The 18,551-nt window shown below is 38.8% G+C and overlaps 1 protein-coding gene across 1 annotated transcript in view; it reads left to right on the top strand.

Moving 5' to 3' along the window:
* The window catches only part of SYNE1 (spectrin repeat containing nuclear envelope protein 1), a 300,005-nt gene that overhangs the window by 178,841 nt on the left and 102,613 nt on the right, over positions 1-18,551 (top strand). The window contains 12 exon segments of the mRNA XM_032216017.1: positions 792-988; positions 3,021-3,194; positions 5,199-5,390; positions 7,053-7,187; positions 8,315-8,418; positions 9,607-9,763; positions 11,551-11,682; positions 11,863-12,018; positions 14,611-14,820; positions 16,140-16,241; positions 17,052-17,171; positions 17,520-17,720. Of these exon segments, the coding sequence (XP_032071908.1) occupies positions 792-988; positions 3,021-3,194; positions 5,199-5,390; positions 7,053-7,187; positions 8,315-8,418; positions 9,607-9,763; positions 11,551-11,682; positions 11,863-12,018; positions 14,611-14,820; positions 16,140-16,241; positions 17,052-17,171; positions 17,520-17,720 (1,880 nt within the window).

Below are 18,551 nucleotides of genomic sequence, written 5' to 3'. Positions count from 1 at the left end.
AGGACATTAAAGTATAGGATACAGGAGCAATTGAGGACAAAGCCATTTTCAGGACTGGTCATTTATTTATGTGGAGGTGCCACAAGTCTGAATCTTAATTTATTGATTTTAAATAAATGAACATATTGTGGTTATAAATATCAATTCCTAATAGAGTGTTTTGGTCTGGTTTTATGACTGTGTAGTTCTGATGTATTTAGATGCTTAAGTGACTATTTAAATAAAGCAATTAAATCTTGTATTCCTCTGTGGTACTATATACAGGAACAAATGGCATGTGCTACTAATTTAATAATACAGGTAATCTTCTACTTATGATCACTGTTGAGCCCAACTTTATGTGGCTAAGTGCGACATTTGTTAGTTGTGCCCCAATTTTACAACCTTTTTGCCACAGTTGTTAAGTGAATCACTGCCGTTGTTAAATTAGTAGCATGGTTGATAAGATAATCAGTTTTCCCCATTGACTTTTCTTGCCAGAAGGTCACAAAAGGTGATCCTCTGATCCTGGGACACGACAACTGTCATAAATAGGAACCAGTTGCTGAGCATCTGAATTTTGATCAAATAACCATGGGTATGTTGTAATGGTTATAGGTGTGAAAACTGGTCATAAGTCACCTTTTTCAGTGCCATTGTAAATTTGAACGGTCACTAAATGAACTATTGTAAGTCGAGGCCTACCTGTTTTCATTGGAACACAACAGTTCAAATGTATTAATCATTTTAAGACATTTTTTTCCCCAAAAATAAAGTGACTAAGTTGGTCCTGTTTAACTTCTGTCTTTAATAGGCTTTGATGGATGAAATTCTCATGCTTCAAGAGGAAATAAGTGAACTGCAAATCTCATTAGCGGAAGAATTGGTGTCTGAACCATTAGAGGCAGATGCTGCTGAGCAGTTGGCTCTGCAGTCCACGCTTACTGTGTTAGCAGAGAGAATGGCCACTATTAAGATGAAAGCTTCAGGAAAACAGCAGCTTCTTGAGGTACCAGGATGCTGAAATAAAGTTTTAATTACACAATTCAGTAATATAAATTAAATTTTTCACAAGGGACTGTAGACATGTTGATGGATTAAGCTGACACTTTCCAACTCTATAATCCAACCACACCAGTGACGTGCGGTGAGGGTTACCATTGGTGAGGCAAGAGCGCAGCAGCGGCGAAAAGCAATGTTCCCGCCGCTGTGTCCAACAGGCGTCTCGCGTTTATGGTGGACATAAATGCGAGACGCCTGTCGGACACAGCGGCGGGGGTGTTGCTTCTCACCGCTGCCGCGGTCTGCCACCTTGCCCCCCCGCCTCCTCTGATGAACAATCCTGCTGCCCCAGCCTGCAGCCAGCCCAACACCAAGCGGGGAGGACGAGGAGGACAAGGAGGAGAAGAGTGGTGAGTCCCTGTGCCGGCCGGCCAGCCAGGCGGGGAGCAGGTCGGGTGGGGGGTCGGTGGGCTGGCTGGCTGGGGAGGGGGGATCATGGCCGCTCAGGTGGTCCCTGCCACTGCCGACAGCAGCTTGGGTGTCCCGGCTCCATCCAAGCTGCTTCTCGACGCTGTCGTGCTCCACCGCCTTGCTCCCCCCACCTCCTCCAACGAACAATCCTCCGCTTTCTTCAGCTCGGACGGTGCCGGGACACCCAAGCTGCTGTCGGCAGCGGCAGGGGCCATATGAGCAGCCATGATCCCCCCTCCCCAGCCAGCCAGCCCACCCCGCCCGCCCGACCTGCTCCACGCCTGGCCGGCCGGCCGGCACAAGAGCTCACCGCTCTTCTCCTCTTCCTCCTCTTCCTCCTCGTCCTCCCCGCTCGGTGCTGGGCTGGCTGCAGGCCGGGGCAGCGGGAATGTCGGCGCTTGGTGGCTCCCGCGATGCAAAGTGCCCGGCGGGGCACTTTGCATCGCGGGAGCCACCAAGACCCGGGTCTGCAGCAAAGGCACCAAGCCGCCCAGTAGAAAATGCCGGGCAGAGAAGAAATTGCTGCTGAAGAAACGGCGGCTGGCGGCCCAGAGCAACCTCTCCAGATTCACCCTCTATGGAAACTGCTAGATTGCGCAGTCGCTCAAGTGCCCTTGCACAGGCATGATTCGCTGCTCCCAGATCAGGAGGTGGGAGAATCAGGGCCTTCTTTGCATACAATTTTTTTTGGTTTCTAACCCTTTCTTAACTTTTAAAAGGCGAAAAATTCCTTATGCAAAAGAGGCCCCGAGTTCTCTGGCCTCCTCCTGTAGGTAACACTGAGCAGACACCAAACCACTGTGACTTGGAATCTGGTAGCAACTACCCTGGCTTTAATTATTTTAAAAAAATTCTTTAAAATTCTTTCCTTTCCCTCAGGAGACTGGTGAGGCCCCGCCTCCCCTGCCTCTAGTGACTGCACGTCCCTGAACCACACCATGGCTGGATGGTTTTCATTGTACTAAGTCCTGAGTCCTTTATGCTTCAGTTGCATGGTTTGCTGCACGTGAGAAACTCCCCTTCTGCAATATTGCTGCAGAGGCAACAGTACTTATCTTTGTTTTTCCCTCAGGGCAGAGTCCACAAGTCACACAGTGCAGCAATTACTGACTTCTGCATAGGCTTAACTTAGGGTTATGTATAGAATAATAAGCAGAATAAGTCTCATGGCCAGCAAAAGAATTAATATTCTTCTCTCCTGGGAATTCTGGACTGGGAGAAATTAATCTCCTAAACTGTTATCTTCTTCCTATGCATTGTATTAACTCCTCTTTGGTGACCTTCTATTGCCCAGGGACATACACGTCTTCAGAAATCTAAAACTACTTTAATCCAATCCATGCTAGCCATTTTCTCCCTTTCCTTCTCTCAGGCTAACATTTCCCTTCTGCCAGCAATTTAGCCCATTTCAACTTCTTTCCCGTTCTCCTCAAGAAACTCAATGTGTGAAAAGCCCTTATCTTTTTTCTATCCTGACTATTTTTGCCCCTTTCACCCAGGAGATCACCTAACGGGATGGCAGGCATTTGAAAACAAATACATTACAAATAATAGTGTGTAATTCACAGGAGAAACTCAACGAGCAACTAGAAGAACAGCGTCAAGAGCAGGCCCTGCAAAGGTATCGCTCTGAGGCAGATGAACTTGATCACTGGCTTCTGAACACACAAGCATCTCTAAGCACTACATTGGTGACTGATGAGGAGCCTATGGATATGGATTCTCAGTTGGTTGACTGCCAGGTGGAAAAAATTCTTCATATTTAAATATTATTTCTACTGTAGCTAACAGAGATTTCCTATGTAATTATATTAACATTAATCACAACACGAATGCTGTTTTTATTGATTATGTGCCATCAGATCAGTGTCAACTCTTAGCAATTGGGCCAGTTTTAATTGTGTCAAAATAAAATTCAATTACAGGGCATTATTTCCGGTAACAAGTTAGATGGGTGGGTGGGTGATTTGTTCAGGCGTAAAATATCATACAATGAAGTCTAGTTATAATGCAAGTAATTTTAAAATGTTTCAGTAGTGAAAATTTTATGTTTTAAATCTTAAGAGTTATAAATAATTACGGAAGAGAAAAAATATTTTTTTTAAAATTGAAGAAGTTTAAACTACAATTAGTTTAAATTGTAGTTTGTTGAAACAAGTCAAGATAATCCCATGATTCATGGTCATGGTTTGTTTAATAGTCCACATATTCATAAAATAAACTGAACATAATAATAAACTCCAGGTATCTACGAGACCGTCTTCTGCCGCACACCTCCCAACGACCGATAAGATCGCACAGGGTGGGCCTTCTCCAGGTGCCATCAGCTAGACAATGTCGGCTGGCGGTGCCACGGGGGAGGGCCTTCTCTGTAGCTGCTCCGGCCCTATGGAATGAACTACCCCCAGAGATCCGGACTCTACCCACTGTCATGGCCTTTCGAAAGGCTATCAAAACCTGGCTATGCCAGCAGGCCTGGGGCTGTTGACCTGTCGACCGAGGTCCAGCCCTGATTAGACTGGGTGCATGATGTGTTTCTTTTAATCCGCTTTCTTCTGTTTGTTTTTAACCCTTTTCTTAAAATTTATTTTCTGTAAGCCGCCCAGAGTCCTTCGGGATTGGGCGGCCTATAAATTTAATAAATCCAATCCAATCCAATCCAAAAGGGAAGAGAGTCCTAAACTTTAAATGATTGTCCTTTGAGAAGATGTTAGAAGGAGGCATAAAATTCAAAAGTTTGTTTAAGCAAAGGTGAGAATTATTGTAAAATCTAAAACACATCACTAAATTTTTGTGATCTGATTTACATGAGAAATGAGAGATAAACTATGAAGAACCTAATAAAGTGTTTATAGAAGCAAACAAGTGTTTAATTGGAAGATATTCTAGAAAGAGAATTGGCTGACCTGTTTCTTCTTTGTAATGGGAGAGAGTAATGTCACATGTGCCATGACATCTTTGCATGTAATGAGAATGAGTAGTTGTATCATGATACAAATACATATTTTGCACCATATTAAGTTTATTATAATTTCTACCAGACATCAATGCTTCATTATATAGTCCCCTTTGGGTACAGTTTTAGACAAACTGCTATCCTGCCTCTAATTTATATAAACCTCAGAATTCCATGAAAATATAATGTGATTCAAGCAGCAAATAATTTAACCCAGAAATCCTTAAACTTGTTGATACAGAATATTTACTGCATATAAACAAATTATCTACATTTCAAAATAAATATGCCAGAGATTTGTCCCTTTAAGTCGCTCTAAGTGAAAGAAGATTATGCAGAGGATCTTAGGCCATTTTTGCACCAATCAGAATACCCACTGTGAGAAGAAGCTTATCAATTCAAGAGAGCAATGAGGGAAGGAAGGGTGAGAAGTGCAGAAGTCCATGAAGTAGAAAAATAAGACACAAGCCGTCCGAACTAAATGAGATCTGCCTATTCCAATGATCTAGGGATGTCATTGTCTGCCAGATTGCTGCACTAAAGAAAAAGCATAGAAGCAACAGTGACATCCAGCATATAGTTATCACTTATGTCTTTCTTTTCAAACAAAATTGATTTTTTGAAGATTTTTTTTTACAAGTGAAAAATAAATGCAAAATACCTTAAACATGTTTCTCAAACGCTGGGTTTGAGAAAATAATCAGCAACAACCTGAATTTGTTCAGGTGAGTAGATTTTTGATGGATGCTTCAGAATGTATGAATTTGCTTCGTTGTTTTTGCTGTTTCAGAATATGCTTATGGAAATTGAGCAGAAGGTGGTGACTTTGTCTGAGCTGTCCGTACACAATGAAAACCTCCTCATGGAAGGGAAAGCTCAAACCAAGGATGAAGCTGAGCAACTGGCACTGAAACTCAGAACGCTGAAGGGAAGCCTTCTGGAACTACAGAGCGTCCTTCATGACAAGCAGATCAACATCCAGGTAAGAAGCTCTTTTCAATTGGTTTTAAACACTGGGGTTTATATGTAGCAATTGAGAAATAGTATGATGTTTACTGTTAAGAATCTATACTCTGGGATAATGTTTCCGCTCTTTTTTTGTAATATTTGATATAAGTGAATAACAAACTCTGTGAGCTGATTTATTAGCTCAGTTTTATTCCCCGCTTTCTACTTTTGTCTCTCTGTGTGTTTGTGGGTGCATGTGGACAAACCACTGACTTGGTCTTAACCCCTAGCAAGTGCTTTGAGCAGTCTCTAAGATTCTCAGAAGGGGTTCACCTTCATCTTCTTTCTAAGGATAAAAGAGAGTGGCTGGCCAACGTGATCCAGTTGGAACTGGGACTGACATCCAGTCTCCTGTTTCTAGTCTGGTGCCTTAACCAGTATACCAAACTGTCTCTCCCCCTATTCTGATGAGTATTTTTTGTTTCGGGACCAATGTTCAAATATGGAAACCTTGACATAAAAATGAGCATTAATCAAGTCATACTAATTACTAATTACTAATTACTAATTCTTGGTTAAAATCAGAGAGAAACGGCAAGTAATGTTTTGTTCTAATACAGCATTTTTTTGTTTACATAGGTAGGAAACTAAATGAGGAAAGATCTGCTTTCATTAGTAGTTTTCTTTCACTAAATAAGGGTGTACATTTTAATTCTAGAGCATTTATTTGATATAACAATTCCATATGGATTTTGTCCGTGATCATTTATGGATACAATACATGCACGGACTTGCCAATGCACATTAAGGCTTCCCATTTCTCAACATAGTTTTTGAATTAGAATATCATTTGCCAGGTTGGTTGGTTTGCTTATCAGAGTAAGATGGGCAGTATGTGATTTTAATAAATAAATATTTCTACATAGAAAAGTTAGCATGCCAACTGAGCAGTTCATTCATACACAATACCATTTCAAACTTCTTTTTCGAATATTTAGAATATCTACCTTGTCATTTTTTTTCCAGCAAGGTGGTTTGTTCCAGCTATCTGTGATCTTTTTGTAAGCGCATGTGTCCTATTATTTATTTAATTCTTAGTTAAATTATAAAGCATATGACATTTTTGCTAATAACCAGAGACATATTTCTGTTCATAGTAGAGGAATGGTACTAAAACTTACTTTTGGTCAGTATGCCAAATCACATTGCCAAATAAAACAAAACATTAAAACTAGGAATGCCATTCTTTTTAAATCCCAGTTCTGATCTAAATTAGTGAATTGAAATCCTCTGTAATTTCATATATTAAACTTGAATAATAATATGGTGTGACATATGGTAATAATTTAAGAAAATGTTTTGAGTAATTTGATACAGACCTCACTCTGAATAGCATAAAATAGGAATCACTGTAAGCAAGGTATAGTAAACAAACTTCCTACACTCCCAGATGAATTCTTCATATTTATAAAGAGGTTAAATAGAGCTGTATAGAGCTTATAAAGATGAGATTCTCTCCATCAAGACAACTTTTCATGTCATGTCTTCCTCAGATTCCCATTTTAGAAGCCTTAAATCTATATATAAATCATCATGCTAAGAAGCCGGAAATTTATACTTCAAATAGCAAGCCTACTTCTACTTGTATTTCCTACTCACATTCCACACACACACACCCTTCTTTTTCTTTATAAAGCAGGGAGCTGTACAGGAAACGGAAGAATGTAAATCAGATCTGGTCACTTCTCAAGATCCCAGTATCCAGGAGTGGCTGGCCCAGGTACAAACAACCCGTTCACAACAACAACTAAGCATCCTACAAAGACAGAAAGTGAGCATGTTGCAAATGCAAATTGTATATTTGTTTAGTGATTTTTATTGTGTTCATTTTGTTACAGATATACACTATATTGCCAAAAGTATTTGCTCACAACTGATTCTGATTATTTGGATGGCAATATAGTGTATGTAGATGATTGACAAATTATCTTAAACTTGCATCAGTCATTAATCATAAAGGATACTCTGTGTAATTGAGGTACACTTTGTCTTATTTCATTAACAATATTCTCAATAGGATGTAGCTTTTCTAGCCCTCTTCCTATTTTTATATAGAGAACATGGATATCTGCACTCAGTCTCAAGCCCATGCTGGAACCATTTTGTAATTTATAAATTGTCATAAAAGTAGGGGTTGTATATGCTGTTTTCAATTGTAAATATCTACAATTAACAGATGGCTGGACCAAATAAATCATAGCCTACAGTATATAGAGACTGCATAATAATGGAAGTTTATTATTATATTAGCTCCATTAATATGCAATAAGATCTTACTATGCAATAACAATTTTTGCTACTATAAATCAACACAGCTTTCCTCCTACAATCCTTCTACAGTGGTTATTGTTCTGATGCATCCTGTAATCGCTTCTATTTTCTAATAAGCAGCATTCTAACATCTGCTCTAAACAGGTTGTTATTTCTGTTGGAAATAATAGAACAGTAATAAAATACAGACAAATATCACCCAAGACATTTTTATTATATAGAGGGGTAGAGATGAATTAATCTTTCTGGAAATTATGATATCTGCTGCTTACCAAATCTTGTTATAAATGTGCTTCTTCATCTTTATTGTGACAAATAGCAGTTACACCCTTAATTATATGTCTACTGCCTGAAACTAAAACCTCTGAGAATGGAGAATTTGTCTCATTGTGTTGGAAAGCTGTAGAAGAGGGGACCTTCCAAAATTAGAACTTAATTGTAGTTCAAATAATTCTGTTAGTAGCTGTCTGAAAAAAACTTACATACAGTGGCTATAGAAAAAAACATACATACTTTGATTTCAGCTCATTTTTTTCTTTCTAGGTAAATATCTCCAATAGTTAGAAATCACATATTCATTGATAGAAATATGTATTTAAGACAGTTGCTTTTGTTTATTTATTTTAGGAACTAGAGAAAGAACTAGCGGAGCAGAAGAGCCTTCTTCATTCAGTGGCAAGTCGTGGAGAAGAAATTTTAACTCAATCATTTTCAGATATGCCTTATTCTAGGTGAATATTTATGCTTAAATACTTCGTCTTCCATGATCATGTCTATATATTCCCTTGTAGGGAGATTGTATGAAAAATAGTTTACATTTAAAATAACAGATTCAATTTAAGTGTTTGTCATCTGCACATTAAGTAAGTATTTGAGTATTTTTTTCTAACTAACCATTTATGAAAATGTTCCTATAAGATGATACACAGAAGATTGAATGAATCTGCTGATGGTTGGAAATATTAGAAGCCATCAGATTTTCTCATAGTGAGGATCTCTTCAGACAAATCTTCTCTGAATTAATGCTCCCAAAAATACACTGAGGATTCATGAAATTATAGTAAATTTACATCTGATGGATAAAATTTCAGGAAAACTGTTTTGTACCTAAACCACACAATGTGGGCTTTGCTTTTTATGAAAGACTCAAAATTAGCATTTCTCAGCATATTTTAGGATCAATTTATTACATCTAAAATTTAGCCTTAGCAACTCATTAATATTTACTGTATTTAATTTACAACTCCTCTTGAATTGTTAGATTAATTGAAAACGAATTTAGTTCATTTATATTCTCATTATGAAAAATGGTTTTAAACAGTGATATCACAATATTATTATAGTCCCACAGTGAGGCAGATATTTAGACTGGATTTAGCAGTTTTGTCCACCTATTGAGTCCTTCCCAAGAAATTGAGATAGATAGATGTTTATTGTTGTTGATTGCCCAGTCAACCAGATGTTTCTATTGCATTTGGCATTTTTATCCAACTATTAAGCCCACTTCAAGGACTTGGGATAGGCAGATATTGTTGTTTGATGTGTTAAACATATTATTATGGTTCATCACATAGTGAGACAGGTATTTAGCCTGAATTTGGCATTTTTATTCACTTATTGAGTCCTTCCTAAGAATTTGGGATAGGTAGATGTTGTTATTTGATCCTGTTAAAGGTAATGTTGCCAGGTGTAAGCTGTTCCAAGTAAAGCTGCCTTTTGCAATTGTCTAATGATGATTTTGTCAATGCCAATGATGTAACTTCAAGTGGATTCCAAATTCAAATCTCATTTTAATGGCAAATCCTAACCTGCAGGATTTGAGAAGTCATTAAAAGTCTGGTATCTTATCATATTAAATGCTAACTGAAAAATCACAGTAATTCCATTCTCATGAATTGTATTTATATTTTATATGATAGCAAGAATCCAGATAAACTAACAGAAGAACTGAGTTTAGAAGGAGAAAAGCCCTCAAGCGAAGATCAGATGAAAATGAGATGGGAAAGCCTTAATCAAGAATTCAGCATTAAGCACAGGCTTCTACAGAATGCTCTGGAACAAGAACAAGATCAGTCAGTAAGTAACCTTTTAGAATTATTTCTGTCATTCTTCATATGAACAATATTAAAGGTGTTGCTTAGCAATGTTTCCTATGGGGATAGAAAAGGACCTAATCTATCAAGCATCTAAATAGGGACTACAGGTAATCCTCAACCTATGACCACAATTGAGCCCAAAATTTCTGTTGCTAAGCCAGACATTTGTTATGTGAGTTTTGACCCATTTTAGGACCTTTCTTGTCACAGTTGTTAAATGAATCACCACAGTTGTTGAGTTGGTGACCAGGTTGTTAAGTGAATCTGGCTTCCCCATTGACTTTGCTTGTCAGAAGGTCACCAAGAGTAATCACGTGACTCTGGGACACTGCAACAGTTATAAATATGAGTTAGTTGGCAAGCGGCTACCAAAGAGGTTGCGGCTGGCCGCAGGCCGCCGAAAAGTACCAGAGGTTGGCGAAAAAGCTGCTGCCGCTGCTGCCATTTTCTTCACAAATAGAATATGGCAGCAACAGCGGCAGCTTTTTTGCTGACCTCTGGTACTTTTCTAATAGGTGGAGCCTGCAGCCAAAAGTGGCTCTGAAAGAGGCGGAAGCTAGCGTCTTTGCCAGCCACTTCTCAGCAGTGGTGGGCAGGGCAAGCGGGGTGGGGTGAGCGAGCGGTGACCAGGCAACCGGTTCGGGAGCATGGCCAGCCAGCCATCGCTACCAGTTTGCTGAACTTGGCCAAATTTCCACCACTGGTTCATGTGAACTGGTGCGAACTGGCTGAATACCACCTCTGCCATAACCATATATGATGTGCCATTTGGTTATTGTAGTGACTGCTTTACTGAGCATGATTATATCCATCTGATCCAAACACTGGAAAAAAAAGCCTGCTGAAATTTCCACTCCTTAGTGTGATGATTAAGGGTTGTGACCCAGAAGGCTGGAGTCAAGCTTTTAATGTCCAGTTTTCCTGGAATTTCATTTAATAAGGTTTATTGTAAAGGTATGAAGCCATCTCAGCAACTGGATTTCATTTTCATTTTAAAAACTAAACTTTTTCCATTTTTTAAAATCTCTCTGTGAATGGCAAGGAGCTAATAGGTGCAGCAGAGCAGACAGTGAGCTCTTGAATCTCTCTTAGATTCCTAATGTAGCATTGCAGGAGGCCAACTCAGTAATAGCCCCCACATTATGTGAGAAGATACAAAGAGGAACTTACACAACCGATCAAGACTGGGAATTAGTCTCTGGGAGACTAACAATCTCCGGGAACAATCTTTGGGCACCAGGGTCCAGTTCCGTGGAGAAAGATTTTTCCAGGGACTGGAGGGGGCGTAGTTTTGCATGTGCCTGCATACCATAGTGGGGCTTATCTTGTTTGTGCAGCCTGATTTCTGGCATGTTGCAACCCGGTGCAAGTCCACGGACTGGGGGTTGGAGACCACTGTTCTAGAATATTAGAAGTGGAGAAGCCATTCATGTTCCATAATAAGTTCCCAGCTTATCCAAGATCTGTGAAGTTGTACAAACTGCATGAGCCATACAAAGATGATAGACAGGAGGACTTCTCAATATGATAGGCAAAGCGATTGGCATTGACTTGGGCATAAAGCAAATTTTAACAGTTTGAACTATTGATTAATAGGGCTATTTTTGTAGTTTGCTACCCAGCGTTTTTCATTTGGATGAGTTTACAAGTATTGTTAAATAAATAAACATCTAAAACAATCCTAATAGGGTAAGGAAAAGAAAAAGAAGTTTAATTTATTTTTCTCATATGTCTGAAATATTTTAATTATTATTTCTCCCCTAACAGGTTTACAGTAGACCAAACCGGCTTATGTCTGGCATGCCATTGCCCAAAGAAGAAGGGAAGGCTCAAGATAAAGCATCGGTTAAATCTTTACTGGTTGGTTTGAATGAGGCTTTCAAAAGTGTTCCTTCCCAGGTAGAATATTTTAATCGCTTAAAAATATTAGCTGTTTTGTAGAATAAGTTAGACAATATTTTAATTGATTAAAAAAAATCATTTGCAAAGATAAAATATTGCCCCTCTATCTCTCTCTAGATATATAATTAGAGTCACAGTCTTGTGATTTTTTCCCTTTTTATTGATTTTTTTTTTCAGGCTAGAGGTGCTGAAAAGGAGAATCTGCAGTTTGAGCAAAAACTATACAGAGGTGTTTCAGCCATCTCGTCTTGGCTAGATGGGGTTGAAGAACATTTGTTTGTTGCCACGGCCCTTTTACCTGAAGTGACAGAAACATGCCTTGATAATCAAGAAGTAAGACAATCATTAATCTATGAGTTAAATATGGCCTTTTTTCAGTTACCAGACGAAAAGGCTGTACAAGATATGTTTATTAGCATTAATTGTGGAAGAAGTGATGCAAAAAAAGTCTTTGTGCCTTTATGGCAGAAAAGCACATTTCATTTGCATTAAAGTAAGTCCCTGAAGTGTACTACAATGTTTATGGAGCTAACTTCTGGGTGGATGTGGCAGCCCTCTGCCAATGAAAATTTGTTAGGGAAAAGGTTAGTGCTACTCTTTGCATTCCTAGAAAGTAAATCAGAACAGACCAAGTAATTTCTACAGATATGCACAAAATTGGCTTCTTGGACTGTAGCACACATACAGTGTTTATCCAAAATAAGCCAAAGAATAAGAGGACACTGGTAAAACCACTGCTTGGGAAATAAATGAACAGCCTATGTGAATTCCTTGAAACTGTGATCTATATGCTCAAGAAAGAAATGAGAGTTTGTGATGTTCCTTCTCACCTCTATTTGCCATCAGCTTTTAGAATTATTGGATGTGGATACTGTAAACATGTTTAGATTTGAGATATAATTCTTATTGCTATTCCTATTGCTAACACGACTAGTCAAGGAACACACACCAATAAGCCTTGAGTTATGATGGCTAATGGGACTGGAAATTCCATCACTAAACAGTGCAATTGTAAAACGACTGCGAGAGGTGGGGGTGGGAGGCACTGTTTTGCAGTGGTTCTCCTCTTACCTCTCGGACAGGTCGCAGTCGGTGTTAGTTGGGGGGCAGAGATCGAACCCTAGGCCCCTAACATATGGGGTGCCGCAGGGTTCGGTCCTGTCTCCCCTACTTTTCAACATCTACATGAAACCGCTGGGCGAGATCATTCGGCGGCACGGGATAAAATACCACCAGTATGCGGACGATACCCAGCTGTATCTGTCCGCCCCGTGCCAACTCAATGAAGCGGTGGACGTGATGAGCCAGGGACTTGAAGCTGTTAGGGACTGGATGAGGGCTAACAAACTTGTGCTCAACCCGGATAAGACCGAGTGGCTGTTGTGTTTCCCTCCCGCCAATTTGGCAAATATTCCATCTCTCAGGCTGGGGGGTCAAACATTATACCCCTCAGACAGAGTCCGCAACTTGGGAGTCCTCCTGGACCCACAGCTGACTTTCGAACACCATTTGTCAGCTGTGACCAGAGGGGCATTTGCCCAGGTTCGCCTGGTGCACCAGTTGCGCCCCTACCTGAGCCGGGAGGCTCTCACAACAGTCACTCGGGCCCTTGTGACCTCTAGGCTGGAGTACTGCAATGTGCTCTACATGGGGCTGCCCTTGAGGAGTATTCGGCGACTTCAGCTAGTCCAGAATGCAGCCGCGCGAGTGATTATGGGTGCACCTCGCTTCACCCACGTAACACCTATCCTCCGCGAGCTGCGCTGGCTACCTGTCGATCTCCGGATACGCTTCAAGGTGCTACTTGCCACCTATAAAGCCCTTCATGGTAGTGGATCTGGGTACTTGAGAGACCGCCTACTGCTGATCACCTCCACACGACCCATTAGATCTCATCGTTTAGGCCTCCTCCGAGTTCCATCCGCTGGCCAATGCTGACTGGCCACCACGCGGAGGAGAGCCTTCTCGGTGGTAGCCCCGACCCAATGGAACGATCTCCCCGTGGAGCTTCGTACCCTCACCACCCTCCAGACCTTCCGCACAGCCCTTAGAATCTGGCTATCCCGTCAGGCCTGGGGCTAAAGATTGTAACCCGCCCGAATGGTATGAATGTTGCGTTTTAATCATGTACTGTCTTATATGTAAAAGTCTGTCCCCCCCTTCCTTTTGATTGTGAGCCGCCCTGAGTCCCCTCAGGGAAAAGGGCGGCATATAAATAAACAAGAGAAGAAGAAAAAAAAATGCAAGTCACATGACCACATTACTTTGCAACAACAGATGCAATTGATATTGTAAACCGTCCCTCCCCCAGAACTTCACTGGTTGTTAAGCTGGAAGAGGTGGGAATCCTAGTCAAGGACTGCAGGAGTTGCATAAGTACCATGGTGTATGTGTGCCGTGAACAGGCACCAAGTACTACAAGGGATGTACTGATGCCATAGCCAGCAGATGCTACAGATTACAAGCAGATGGTCAGTGGGACTGTGGGCAGGAGGTGCTGCAGGCATGGATGGAGTGGAGTACGAGATCCCTGGGATCTAATTTGCCGTAATGGAGATCCTCAAAGAAAAACATTGGGGATGACTTATACAAATAACTCACAACCTTCTGTGCTGGCTTTGCTTGTGGGAAGCCAAGGAAGGTCACAACTGGCAATCAAGTGACTGAGAGATTGTCATTGTAAGCTAATTGTCAAGTGCCCAAAACACATTCACTTATGTAAAGAGCTGCTGCAACGAATATATCTTCAGGACCCATCCTAAGTATCACTAATTCAATGTCATTGTAGCTTGAACAATCTCTGAATGAATGGTCGTAACCTTAGCACTACCTATATAATTTTTTTTCACAATCATCTATGGTTATCTGTTTTGTTTCTCAAAGTATTAGTTTTAAAAGCATGTTGTTTTTATTTGAATACTTTAGTCTCTTGCTAAAGATATCAATGAAATGACAGAAAAAATGGATAAAAGCAAGGATTTATTTTCCCATGTGTTTCCTGAGAATGCTGATAACCGAGATGTTATAGGAGACACTTTGGACAGTTTGTTACAGAGATTAACATTACTAGATACACTAGTAAATCAAAGATGCCAGCATATGAAAGAGAGACTTCAGCAGATACTGAATTTTCAGGTAAATTTTGTCTTATTTTCTTAAGAATTTCTACCGTACATACTGTTAAAGGTTGAAAAGTGGGTAATGTAATTATATTTCTCTGAACCAGTTTAGTATAGTGGTTAAGGCATCAGGCTAGAAATTAAGAGATTATTAGTTCTAGTCCCACTTTGGGTATAAAAACAGTCAGATGATTTGGAATCAATAACTCTCTAACAAAGCACCTCCAAGAAAATCTTGCCAAAAAAAACCTACATCAGGAGTCAATACTGATTCAAAAGTGCACAGAGCCACACAAAATATATTTCTATAGATTCTTTCTTGCTATCAGAAGCTTATGTAAAAATATAATAGTAAAAAGACTCAGTTGATGCTTGTAGCATGTTAATTGCTATGTCTGCAATATGTTCAGTCTCTAAATAATATAGTATTTAGATTGGGCTCAGTACAAAAGTTACTCCCAAAAGGTTTTTTTTTTAAAAAGCAACTGCATTTTGTTTTTCAAAGTCCAGCTGCCTTTTGAAAAGAGCACCTTTGGGACAATCATCACCTGGATGACTGAGAATCTCCAGAGGTACAAAGGTTACTAATTTTACCAAAACATATTAAAATGTAAATGATCAAATAAATAGAGATCCCAAAAATTGCAGGATTATTTTATCAACAACCCCAGACAAAACTCCAAAGTAATCTGATAGCCCTTGCATTGACACAGTGTGAATTGCATTTGCAAAGACATGCTAAATACCAAAGCAATAATAGCCACATTGTTTTAAAAGTTAAACCAATATTAAGCAGCTGTTTGGTAAATGAAAACCATTTCTGCAAACTTTGCCAAGAAAATTGTAGGGATTTGTCCAGGCAGCCATCAGAAGTCAAAAACTGACCGAAAGGGGCACATACATCCAAAAGTGGCTTTTTGTATACAAATTAAGATCTTAGCAGTAGTTCATGAAGTAATTCACCAAATGAAAGAATAGCCTCCCATTTAATGTCATCTTTAAAGAAGGATGGCTGATGCCAGGAAACTAGTTCAGTTCATTATATACAGATAACTAAAGATGGCAAGCACTATCAGCACAGGTTATTGATAGTATAGCCAATGTACAGTACAAGTTGATGGTGCTAGTCACTCAGTAACTGTACAGAAATTGGGAGTTCTTCTGGCTTATTACAGTCTCTTCTGAAGATTCGAGTCAATCTCAAAAGTTTTATCTGCAAACTGCCTGTTATCACAAGCCACAAGGGAAAATGTTGCACAATGGAAAACTTGGACAATAATGACAATAACGTTCTGTTATTTCCATATATTAACTTTTTTTTTCAATTACTGACAGAATGACTTGAAGTTGATGTTTACTTTATTAGCTGATAACAAGTATATTGCACTGCAGAAACTAGCAGAAGCAGTTGAACGCCCTGAAACAGAACAAATACAGGTACTATTGATTGAATATTTTTATATTCTTAAGGATGAAGAAAGATATGGTATAATGAACACCAAAAAGTTACTTAGAAGATTGATACTGTCTTCTACTATCAGACTGCAAACAGTGCACATCAGTATTTATTCTAATGAATAAATAATGCCTGGAATACTTTTTGTATGGGAATAAATAGATATGCCTTTGAAAAAGAATTCTGCTTGGCAACGTTATAAATTTCAACAATAATTTACTTTTCTTACATTTTGTCAGATTATCTGTACAATAGGAGTTTATGTTTCTTAACCTGACCGAGCAGCTCTACAGCAGAAAGTATATATAAAATTAACAGTGAATTTTTAGAACTTCAATTTTACTTGACAAATTAGAGAAACATTTAAATGTCAACCAGAATAATGAACATGCTCATGAAGAACCCAAAGTATTCTTTGTGCCTAATAACCCATGGATTATTAATCATTTTTGAGCCTTTCTTTTTCTTTGATGAATGGCATGCAATCAGAATTGTAGTGTAGTTTCATATCGTATCATGTATCATACATATCATATATCATATCTCATTTCATATTCTTATAAGTATTTTTCATCGAGAGACTTGTTTGATTTTAACATTTAATCAGACTACCATTTGGAATGTTGTCTATTCTTAGGTTTATCTGTAAACCTAAGCTGTAAAGCGGTATATAAGTCTAAGTGCTATTGCTATTGCTATCTCATATAAGTACTGAATTTCCATTTTTGACATCAGAGTTCCTTGAAATTTAGGTTTCTTGACATTACAGTGAATTGTTATTCTTTACATAGGCCATTGAGCAAGTAGAACGAGGACTGAAAGAATTAGATGCAGGTATCACTGAATTAAAGAAACGTGGAGATAAACTGCAAATTGATCAATCTTTCATGCAAGAATTATCCAAACTTCAGGTAATAAAACTATTAGAAACAACTTTTTACAATTATCAGCATAGCGTTTGTTTTCCTTTTTTGCTGATGAACTATTTATTATTTATTTCTATTTATAGACAAATTCATTTTATATGAAACAGATGTAAAATAACTTCAGAAGATTGCAAAAATCATTGCATTTACTTCATTTGTCAACTGACATCCAAAAATAAAATTTTGCTGGAAATGTAATGATCATAAAGAGTTAACGTAGCTTATATAGCTCCCTTATCCTGATTGCCATTACTGGTCCTAAGTAATTGAACTCCTATTCTGATTTTTTTGTTCTATAATTATAATGTAATTCTTTTTCTTTTTGTGTATCAGGATATGTATGATGAGTTAATCATGATCATAGGATCACGGCGCTGTGGATTAAACCAAAATCTGGCATTGAAGGGTCAGTACGACCAAGCTTTGCAGGATCTGGCTGACCTGATTGAAACTGGGAAAGAAAAGATGGCAGGTGATCACAAACTGATAGTTGACTCCAAAAAGGAAATCCAACAGCTTCTTGACAAGCATAAGGTGAAAACAATTCCTATGTTTATAATTAATTTTGCTGCCATTTAATAGAGTCCCTTTCTGTAATTCTACTGTTTCCCAATCTGGAAAGAGAGTAGTTATTTCAATGTAACTAAATGCCATTTGGAATAATTTTAAAGCTAATGATGGCTAACAGAAATTTTATTTATGTATGCAAATATTTACCTCAAAAGACTCATATAATAAATGACTCTTGTACAATAATAAATGAGGTGATAAATTCAGAGGTGATGAAAATAACTGTCAGAATGCCAAACTATGGAAAACAGACTACTAAGAACTGCCTTAGTAGTTTGCTTTTCACAGTTTGGCATTTTTTCAATTATTGCTTAATAAAACCTATCAGAATAAAATGCTTTTGACTGCAAAAAGCAAACAAGGTAGTGGTTCCATGTACCTCAAGGTGACAAAATATTCCCTGGTTCGGGTTGTTACATGAGGTAGAGATTCTCAGCAGCCATTCTCAAGACAGGACAGGCTAAATCATGTAGAATTGTATACATTAAAACCAGTCACCTTGGATTTGACTCAGAAACCTATTTGTTTGTTCAGTACAATTTAGAGTCGACCAAGATCCAAATATCAACTGTACTTTTTAAAAAATAATAAGAGAGATCCAGAAGGCAAATTCTCTATGGCAAACAAAGCTTCCTGTAGGGACTCAATCCCCACTCTGTCCCAATACTTGGGAAAACAGTCAAATTTCAATGGCTTTATGAATGTGATCAAGGTGGGAGTCTTACAAATCTCTCAGCAATCATTGCTATAACTGAAAGACAGTTGTAATTCTATTAAATTTAATCATCTGTTTCT

The sequence above is a fragment of the Thamnophis elegans genome, chromosome 4, assembly GCF_009769535.1.
Source record: "Thamnophis elegans isolate rThaEle1 chromosome 4, rThaEle1.pri, whole genome shotgun sequence".
Lineage (NCBI taxonomy): Eukaryota > Metazoa > Chordata > Lepidosauria > Squamata > Colubridae > Thamnophis > Thamnophis elegans.
This window is presented reverse-complemented; position numbering and strand designations above follow the sequence as displayed.